Source organism: Dreissena polymorpha, chromosome 6 (assembly GCF_020536995.1).
Source record: "Dreissena polymorpha isolate Duluth1 chromosome 6, UMN_Dpol_1.0, whole genome shotgun sequence".
Taxonomy (NCBI): Eukaryota; Metazoa; Mollusca; class Bivalvia; order Myida; family Dreissenidae; genus Dreissena; species Dreissena polymorpha.
Window position 1 is genome coordinate 95147897 of NC_068360.1, and position 11587 is coordinate 95159483.

General features: G+C 32.4%; 1 protein-coding gene across 30 annotated transcripts in view; it reads right to left on the bottom strand.

Moving 5' to 3' along the window:
• The window catches only part of LOC127834861 (uncharacterized), a 296874-nt gene extending 287454 nt beyond the window's left edge, over window positions 1–9420 (bottom strand). For all 30 annotated transcript variants that reach the window (XM_052360963.1, XM_052360974.1, XM_052360973.1 and 27 more), the window contains exons 1-3: window positions 9287–9420; window positions 8845–9153; window positions 8550–8591 (exon numbers count right to left, since the gene is read on the bottom strand). In XM_052360963.1, coding sequence (XP_052216923.1) covers window positions 8550–8591; window positions 8845–9153; window positions 9287–9347 — 412 coding nt within the window. In that variant the 5' untranslated portion in view covers window positions 9348–9420. The remainder of the gene's footprint in view (window positions 1–8549; window positions 8592–8844; window positions 9154–9286) is intronic.
• Window positions 9421–11587: the final 2167 nt, after the last annotated feature.

The window sequence follows — 11587 nt, forward strand, 5'->3', positions numbered from 1 at the left end:
TTTTTTTGCTGCTGTGTTAAGTCATTAAAATAAGCTACCCCGTACATACCATTGAATAATTGTTCACCACGTCGATCACGAAGAAGTAGCAGTATAGCAATTGAAAAGCAGAGCAGCCCGATTCCTCCGACGACTCCCATCGCAATCTTGCATACTTCGATCGAATCTGTTATAGTCGGGTAAGAAAACATATGAATGATGAATATCCAAAAATATGTTGAATACATAAATGATAATTTATCATCCGCTGGTCTCATTCAGCATGAACATACTGATTAAAACTTGGCACAACTAATAAGACCATGTCAATGCAATAAATTGGTGTTTTAAGCGATTTGAGGTAAGCTGTACTTCGCACTAGGCACTTAATTAATTACAGAGCATGATCATTTCGTCGTAAATCTTTGAAACAACTCTCGCAATTAGTGATGTAAAATTATCAATTCACTTGAAAGGACATATTGTTGAAAAAGAGAAATAAAAGAAAAGGTGTCCGACGATGATTTCAAAGGTGTATGAATAACACTATGAAGCAGCATGAAAGATCAAACAAGACACACATATGTTGTTGTGGTGCAAGCAGAAAGCGTCCATCTATGATTTAACATCGTTTATTTGATGCAAATCCACCCGGTTTGTCCAAAACAACTAAAAGTTTCACAAATATGACCCCAAACTCGAAGTGTGTATTTATCGACGTCCAAATGTCAGTTATATGGTCGTAAAGGTGAGAAGTGCACACAAATGTTTTATTTCTTTTGATTTTTTTAAATTTTTACCGTTCAACTGTGACTACAGAACGACGTATTTCGATGGAAAACTTAGTCAACGAAAGACGTACGAGGAGTTCATAGCAAAGATCTTGTTTAATTAATCGACAAAAAATCGCCTTCCGTCACAGCTGACATTAATTTTGGTCTTCCAGAATTACACACTTCAATTCACTTATCACTAAAAACTAATAGAATCAGTGATCATATAATTATCAGGGAATACCTGAATAGAATTTATAAGACCAATATATTGGTAAGAATGCTTATTTTTACGATGAAGACACAAACAGTCATCAAATTACCTAACATATGTACTACGCCTAAAATAAATTACCAGAAAAAGATAACATACACATTTAAAATAGAAAAAAGAACGTTTGATTGAAACCAATAACGAATTTTGCGGTCGAGGAACCGTACTCTCCGATAATCGTATGGATACGATTTTATCGGGTAATTCGGGTATAAGTTGAAGCATTATTATAAATGCAGTTCTTTGGCTAGTTTCTTCAAGCACTTGATTATGAGTATGTCGATATCAAAACTCTTCGTCGGAATCAAACCAGCGCTTCTTGTCTTATCTTAAGTTAAAACCACAAGGAAAATGCAAGCTGGGCTGTTAGTTTTGAATGCCATGCCATTGGTAAAGTTAATAACTACATTCAGACACCTGCTTATGCTACAACAAATGTTGTACCTTAAGCTATAAAACAATATATATATATATATATATATATATATATATATATATATATATATATATATATATATATATATATATATATGAATTTATAAATATATAAATATATACAATGTATATATATATATATATATATATATATATATATATATATATATATATATGAATTTATAAATATATAAATATATACAATGTATATATATATATATATATATATATATATATATGGTCCGTGTCGCGGCAAAACCTGTATTCGTGACAAAATTTGACATTTTTTGTTTTCTATGGATTGATAAAGACTATTCTGTGCTTGTTATTATGATACCAAATTTATAGATATAGCCCCATTACTTACAGAGAAATTTTTATTTTAGTAACAGCACTGCAGAGGTGTTTTGACGTTAACAACGTTAACAACGTTTTCAAGTCAACCGCATTCAGATGTATTTTACATCAAAATCCACACTTATAAACAAGACATGATATAACATTTAAGAACACATTTATTTTGTTAAAAATATATTATCAGGTATCTATTTGTTCTAAAAATAGTTGTGATTAACATTAAACTGTAAACTAACATACGTTGCTTAGCAACAAAGTCCACTTATATCTACATCGACCAGCAAACCATACAGTTTAAATCATTTTTTTCTAAACTAATCTCACATATTTTCACAACATATCATTTAGTTTTTCATAGGAATGCACGCATCAAAACAAACATTATCAATTACACCATTAATACATAAACCAACAATATCCAATAATAAAAATAATAAAATAATTTCATTGTGTTGAAATGTTAGATTTTTATTTCCCAAAAGTGCTGTTTATCAAAATTAAGAGTCGAGTAATCTTTAATAATTTTTATAATTATTCTTAGCATGTTCACAATTTATTTATCGTACAGCTTATATTGTATGCATAATTCTTCGTTTGCCATGAATTCTATAGAAACGAGCAGAAGTGAATACAAATATTTCATTTGATATGAAAAAGTGTTATTTAAATGTGTTATAAATAAACCAATGTATTCAAACAGACATTGAAGGATATTCAAAAAGTACTGAAGAATAAGTTTCAAGTTATTTGTCATTCGCCTGTAAATATTGACATTATAATGTGTGTAATATTTCGCCGTAGATGCGATAGATGCGACGACATAACTATAGTGATGTTTCTGGGCATGGGCAAGTAGCATCCTTGTTAGCATCGCTGAGATATGGCCTGACAACTTTGTACAAGTACTCCTATCTGTTTCGGCTGAGTCCTTTGGCCTCTACAATCTGCGGTTGTTGGTATGGAATATGGACGCCATCCATAGTCACTGTAACCTTGACCTCTGGACATCCGACTCTCGTGCGCATTGTGACCACACCTGGCTCTTCCGTCGTCATGCGGAAGTACTGATATTGTCTGAAAATAAAAATAAATACTATTTTGGCAAACATTTTAATACGTTTGGATATAACACAAAATTATGATGCATTTGCGAATAATATTCATTTGCATTGGTAACTATAATTGAAGACAATGTGCATGGTTATGTCCGAGTTTTGTTTTTCTTTCGCTTTGTATTGCACTTTAGGAATTTTACACTTTTCGTTAAACATCAGTATAAAACCGTTATACAGGAAAAAAAAACAATTCTACTCAGTGGTGTGAACATTTTCAACCAATTATCATAGGCCTACGTTAGTAAATACCTTATCGCTGGTACAGGACAAAACAGTCGGGACAAAAACCCTTTCCAATCCCGCCAGTTCCATGCCGGATACCTCACTGCTTCATTGGATGCTGAGGACATATTCACCATCTGGGTCAATGAGTCCATTGTCTCAATATTCGACCTCCTGAATTTCAATGATCAGATTGCTAGTATTGTCAGGAGAAGAAATGTAAACTCGATCTTATTCTACATGCTAAATAAATAAAACACTCCATGCAAGGAAAAATTACCTTTTTTTAAATTCTTACACATACAACAAAGGCGGCTTTTAGGTACCTGTAAAGTTTCTTTAAATGCCCAAATCCACTGTCAACCAGACACCTGGCATGTCCTGGTATTTGGATGTGGTATTCTATCACGTCATGTCTGCCGGTAATCACACGCCATGTGAAATAGCCAATGAGGTAGCGGTTCTTGTTCTGACCTGTAAAATATTGCAGACCATATGTTTACATTCTAAAAAAACATACTAAAACGTTTCTTTATTTTTTTCTTGGTTATTAAGGTAACGTTACACATTTTGTTACGCCTACTTTAAAAGAAAAATCAAACAATTATTACCATATACTATATAGTCATAGATATAAATAATGTTTAATTGTTATGAACTCAATATTTACTCATATGTTTGAAATATTTATTCAAATATAACTAAATGAATCATATGATTGATTACCACTGGATAATTTTACAAAATAATACCTGGACAATTATCCGCATGGATGGAGCATGTCGATTCACCACGCCCGTGGGTGTCTAGCACCATATCCAGCATCGAGATTACAGCATTGGGTCCGTGTGTTTAGGTACCATCTATGCCCATAGTTTCACTTTCATCAATCAAAAAATTGAGCTGTTTAGGCAGTCCATCTATCCGTTCACCAAAAATCTGTACTTTGCGAAGGGACATGAAATAAATTGGCCCCATTTGCCGCGAGAAGTGAGGAATGGATACATTTTGACTAAAATCAAAACTATAGTGGTTTGTTCTTTTATCAGAACTTAATATGCATGTTTCCTTGGCACGCTTTACACAGTCATTATAAAGTTCTCTTTCTTTTTGGGCATTTATCACATGTTGTTTGAAGTTTTCGGCAGCCTCTAACTTTTCACTCTCTTCTATTGCCTTCATAATGTTCTTTCTATGGCCTTCACATGTTGCGCATACATCATCCCTAGGCGAAGCTATTCTAATGTGACACAGACAGCTTTTCCAAATTTCACAGAAAGCAGTTCGCTGCAAAGATCTAACCCCAGCCTCGCGACAACTTTCTATATACTCTTTATGAATGGTTAGTTTTGTTTTGCCACTGTCAAGATAAATTGGAGGAGTATTGTCGCTCCCTCTGGGAGCTGCTGGTTGGGGGATACCATACGTGTCCGCATAATTTTGCAAAAATTCAACCACGCGTTTTACATCATCATAAATGGCGGCTTGTGATGGTTTCTTTCCTACGTTTCCATGCTTTCTTGGCAATGGACCATTCTGCTTATAATGGTCTACAAGATTTTCTAAAGCTGATCTACCAATGTCATTAACCAGCATAAACGTTTTCTTGCAAACTGGCTTTTGGAATGCATTGTATGAAACCATCGAACGTTTCCTTGGCTTCCCTCGTTTTGTAGTCAGGCCATTTCCACACTTAAGATTACTCATGACAATAATATCCTTCTCTTCCTTTGTCAATTCTCTCATGTTCAATATATGATGGTATACCTGGCCAATTTCAAAATTAACAGTACACTTACTCTTGCAACCACATCCGATCTCGAGAAACTGCCTGACAGTTGCATAGTCAGCGTCCATGTCACCACTGGCGCATGCACCACTGACAATGTATGTATCGTCCACATCACTTTCATACTCATCACTGTTGTTACATGCAATATCATGTTGGTGAATGAAATTTCTGGCTCTACAATCAACACTATTTGCTGCTGAACTGTTTTCGTCCTCACTTAATGAATGATCATTTGGGGAATTTATATAAGTCCCATCATCGGAATTTGAGCTCACCTGAGATGCCGATGGAGTTCGCCCAAAGTGGTCGGACAATAAATTGTCCATTTCCTGGAAACGTATATATAGTCTATGCCAATTATTCAAACATTAAATAATCGATACGTGTTTCTATACGTGAAATTACAGAAATTTGTTTTTGCACTCATTAAATAAAAGTAGACAATGTAGATCTATATGTGCGATATGCAAGCTATTTCCTACCGAAACAAGGATAATAAGTGACAAAAATCTTCCAAACTTCTATGCAATATTCTTTCCTGCATATTAATCAATTTAAATCTATTAAGAAGTTGGATAAATAATAATTTAGAGACTATGGTCGAGTTTATAATAAAAATCGAAAACAAAAACTAACAAATATCAAATACTATTTTGCTTTGAATTATAAAAACTGTTTAGCCTTCAGGATCGGCACAACAAATTAGAATCGATCGGGTTCAATATTGGAAAAAAAAATTGTAGTAACCCCATGGTTCCAATAAAAGGTTGGGATAAACTCTTACAACAATTCATGTACAAATAAGAATAACAAACTTTTAGTCTGATAAGTTATACCGTAAATAAATTTTCGTTCACTGAATATCTTAACAACGTTTAAACTGGTGGTTAATTTGTAAACACGTCTAGTTCGCTATATTCTATTAAATATTTAGATCAAACCAATTTTTCAAAATAGCCAATTATAATAAAATATACTACTTACTTCTATTTCATTATCCATATCACATCATTTCATATTTAACACAAATATAAAACTGTCCAAAACAGCTACACAGATCCACATGTTGCAGTGATGACGAAATCGCGCAAATTAAATAAAATGTTGACGTCACTTTACAGAGAATTTACCAACGTCATAACTGATGTCACGAATACAGGTTTTGCCGCGACACGGCCCATATATATATATATATATATATATATATATATATATATATATATATATATATATATATATATATATATATATATATATATATATATATATATATATATATATATATATATATATATATATATTATATATATATATATATATATATATATATCTATATTATCTTTCTCTATCTATCTCTATATCTATAAATATATATATATATATCTATATATATATAAACAAAAACGCTGTATTAGTTTTTGCCGAAGCTTTCGACCTCACGGTCTGCATCAGCGGCCATTTTGTATTTTCAGATGTTTTTTTATGAACGAAAATGCACGACGTCATTTCCGTTCATAATAGAACATCTGAAAATAAAAAATGGCCGCTGATGAAGACCGTGAGGTCGAAAGCTTCGGCAAAAAAATAATACAGCGTTTTTGTTTAAACACAACAAGGCTAATAGAGACTTTGTTATATATATATATATATATATATATATATATATATATATATATATATATATATATATATATATATATATATATATATATATATATATATATATATAGTATATAATTTAAAACTAGTATTTGTAAAATAAAGAAAGTATAATAACTACCTTTGAAAGATTATATTAATTTACAAATACATATTCAATTATTAAATGTATTATAAGCTTATATTAAATTAATACAAATGAGGGTGATTACTTAAAAGGAGAGATCTGGCAGCGCGTGTATGTTGCTAAATTATAATTGCATATGCAATTAGTTATTTATAAACAGACAATAACATCAGATCATCTGTGAGTTTTCTTTTCTTTACTGTGTGGCATATATATACGTAAATTTAATTTTGTTATGTAAACAATGTTTTGTTTCTTCTCACATTTCATTTAGTGACTGTTATCAACCAAAGAAATCCTAGTCAATGCATTACATTCGACAATTCAACAATTCCTTGATCGTTTTATACGAAGCCCGAAACCATTACAGCCGGCTTATAGCAGTGATGTTTACATGTCATTTATTTAATAAAATTTTTTCATATTTGAGCATTATTACTATCAGTAAATTTTGTATAAATGTTGCCTTTAAGAAGGTATGTAACTCTTCCGTCATTTCGATGAAATTCCATTAGAGTTGTCCTGCTTTAATAGCTTCGGTCACATTTGAGAGCAGTTTAAACGCATTACTTCTTATTGAATTCGTTGACTTATCAAATTAATCTTAACAAACTTGATTGATTGACCCGTTGATATTAATATATATATAATAATATCTTATGGATATATATAGACATATATCGCACATCTTTCTCCATATATATATATATATTATATATATATATATATATATATTATATATTATATATGTGTGTGTGTGTGTGTGTGTGTGTGTGTGTGTGTGTGTGTGTGTTGTGTGTGTGTGTGTGTGTGTGTTGTGTTGTGTGTGTGTGTGTGTGTGTGTGTGTGTGTGTGTGTGTGTGTGTGTGTGTGTGTGTGTGTGTGTGTGTGTGTGTGTGTGTGTGTGTGTGTGTGTGTGTGTGTGTGTGTGTGTGTGTGTGTGTTGTGTGTGTGTGTGTGTGTGTGTGTGTGTGTGTGTGTTGTGTGTGTGTGTGTGTGTGTGTGTGTGTGTGTGTGTGTGTGTGTGTGTGTGTGTGTGTGTGTGTGGTGTGTGTGTGTGTGTGTGTGTGTGTGTGTGTGTGTGTGTGTGTTTATATTACGTCCAGCTTATCAACGATTCTAAAACGCGGTACATAGAGTAAAAGGATCCCAAGACTGTTATTCACTTACAATCCGAAGTTAACAAGTCAAATGCGCTAAGGTTAGTAAATCATTAACATTTGGAATAGTATAAGGAAACATTTCAACATATATATTTTTAACCGGAAATGCAATTACTTAAAATATAGGTACCAAGAAAACTATTGTATAAATATTGTTAAAAGCATGCATACACTGGCGTTGCGGAGAAACCCTTATATACGAGTGCAGTTAATATCATATGTGCATATATATGCACGAAATTAGTGTGGCATGGCCCCGGGCTTGTTTAATGTCATAGCGTTTAAGTACATATATAAAATTTTCGATTTCAATTCGAGAGTCGTCAGTTTACAAGCGCGCTGTACAATTGCTTTTACTTTGATGTCGTGATTCATAAATCGTAGGTTCTTAATTGTTCAAGTGAACGATGGCATTAGAGTTATATGAACATCTGATAGTCAGTGCATGTTGCTCTGTAACATTAATGCAATCTCAAAAAATTATATAAAATAATAAAGAGGGTGATGGGATTGCAGACAAAGTTTGCAGTCTTTTGTTCCATAATCATGTATGCAAAGCCTTCTACATATCGTTAAAACTACTATCGCTCTACATTACTTTGTTATTAACAACAAAAACAAGAACAAAAAGATAAACAACACACACACTATACCTCTAGTGTCCGGTGTAGTAATAGGATGGAAAGTAGATGAATCTTAAACAAAGACAAACAAATTTAGCATCAATGAAATGGACTTTCTTAAAACATAGCATTTTTAAAGAATAATTTTCAAATGTATCAGGTACTTACATGTATTGTTCAGTTTACCTCATTATCGGTGAACAATATTTATGTACTTTAAACACAGTTACATTCAAAAGCGTGTATCTTTTAATTTGTTCTAACGAATATATCAAGTTTTCACATCATACAATGTTGTTGTTTTCAAGAGACAGACGCATATTACCTTTTGCACATTTAGTGATGTTCGGTGTACCAGGGTATTTAAAACAACTGTAGTTTCCTGACGTTGCGCAATCAAATTTTTTTATGGTAACGTTCACAACAGGTAAATCCACATCTGTAGACATATTGTACACTCCTGTGCTCGTTGGTTCTAGAGTACATCCAAAAGCGAATATTTTGCGGCACTCTCCTATTATTTTGTTATCATGTAAACAGCGAACGTGTTTTGTTTCGTTAGTTTCCCATGCGAATGTAAATGTCAACGATACATTTTGTGTGTCGGCATCAAAATAATATTCTTCGCATATACCTGTAAAATCAAATAAAATTTGAAATTGAGACATCGTAAATCTTCGAACTTCAATTTAATTGTGTTTATGTTTTAAACATCGAAATACATTTTAATTTTAATTTTACAAAGATATATCAGTAAAACAAATTGCCTGATACGTAGTGTGTTTCCAGAAGAATCAGTAATACTCCAAACATAATCCAAGACGCCATTGTTACCGTGTACTGTGCATATCAAGCACACACGCACTGTTTAAAGTAGTCGCTACGTAAACAAAAATCAAAGCTCTGTGAGTGATTATTATTTAAAGGCGTGTTGGCAATTTATCTTGGCCGAATCAAGAGAGAACGACAGTTATATACAATAAAAGTCTTCGCTATAATGTAAATTACATTTCATTCGTCGACTTGCGATTATTACATAACAATATCAATCACAAATATGAAAATTATATAATATACTTTTCTGTCGTGGGTAAGAGGTTTATCAACACAGCACGACAATGTTTCTTGCATTCGATAATATATACTTACCTGAACATATCCCGGGATTAAGTGTTTGATATTGCACTGATATGAGGGGTTATTATTGTATTTAGTGCGTCCTTATACTTGACTTAATACAATTATAATAGGAGTTTACATGCGTTGTGTTTACTTTTTTCATAATATTGTTTGAAGAACCGTTCCGGTCGAAAAAATGAAATGTAATTTAAGAAACAAAAGATCGAAAACGGCAATTAATTGTAACACGACAGACCGGCAGTGGACGACACACCGGCAGCAAGCAAAAACGGTCTCAACAAATTCACACACTTTAAATGTTAAGTAATGCGGTAGCATAATTACTTGCTAGTTTACAAAAATAACGCATTTTCTATTAACATGTGCGATGTTTGGCTTCATCGTATTAACTGCACTACATGATGTAATTGATTCAGGTTTTCGTGTTTTGTGGTAGTATAATTAGCATTGGCGTATTTGTGTTATTTCAGAAAAGGGAATGGCGCTTTTTATAGTTTTATTTTTACAAAATATAGGAAGTTTAATGGCGCCCATATAATTTTTATATGCTTATTTGTACATTATTTTAATGAGATCGAAATTATGTGATTTGCCGTATGTACTCTGCAGAAAGGTCGTCCATCGGTATACATTAGTTGTTCAATTTATTCTCAGATTGTCACTTTCTAAATTTGATAATGCACATATAACGTATCAGTTGGTGGCATTTTTAATTTTTGCTTGTTGCTATATATATGGCAGTTTTCAACAGATACGTAATTTCTGCCACTTAAAACTGATCTTGGCGTTGTTATCCTTTTTAAATTAGCATTGATTTATGTGTTTACAACCAAGTTAATGATAATGATTTGGCTATACACTTGTTGCGCTGCGGTACCACCCATGTTATGAAAGCCCAAATAGGAGTTCAGTATCCATTTTAATGTTTCTTTTCACATCGTTTCATTGAATAATCAATCCATCCGGCATTCTTATCTGATATTGACTTAAACGTTATTATGATATTTAATTAATAACTATAGTTACCATAGTTTGATAAGCAGATTTATCAATACAATCTGCAAACCCTATAACAAAACGCCTTTACGGTTTGCTTCACTAAACAATCCTGACAACTATATGCATTTTATTGAAGAAAGTAATGTCTATGTGATGAGAGGTCATTTCAGCCAATAGTTAAATAAGAAAATAGACACATTTTTATTTTGTGAGACTGTTTTCGACTACACATGTACATAAATAATTGCAACGTCGTCTACGTCCATATTGGTAACCACGCAGTAGGGCGATCATGGTTCAGTGCTCATTTTGTAAACATTGTTGTTTAGTTTAGATGGCATGTCTTATTTGTATCCTTCTTTGTTTATTTGCAAGAATGAGTCCTTATGTATTTAATATTTAAAAGCCAGCATATACATTTATTGACCAACCATCGTATTTTTTTTCCGCCCGTGCGTCTCTCAGTTATTCCGTCCGAATATGGTAGTGTTTAATGGAGAACGTAATATACTTGAGTAAAACCGGATATAAATGATAGCATGACAAACAAAGTCATAACTCAGGTGCAATAAGGCGTCAAATGCAAAGCATTATTTTTGCAGCTATCATATGTTAGCCAAAAGGTTTATATCTATGTTTTTTGCTTTGATAAATGTACACTAAATTTTACACGCTGTGTCTGTATTATTGGCATACTAACGTATACATATCTATAATTAACTATAGCAAGATAATCAACGGATATTGAAACAACGATACATTAACTCGTACATTTACACCCATATTCAAATTTTGCAAAGCATAATACAGTTGGTTTTTAATCAAAATTATTTTATGGCACATGTCTAATTATGCTGCTCATTTATTTTCCGGGATAGGAACGATAACATTATTGTAAATACAAGTCCGATACTTAAATTTCCTCGTAT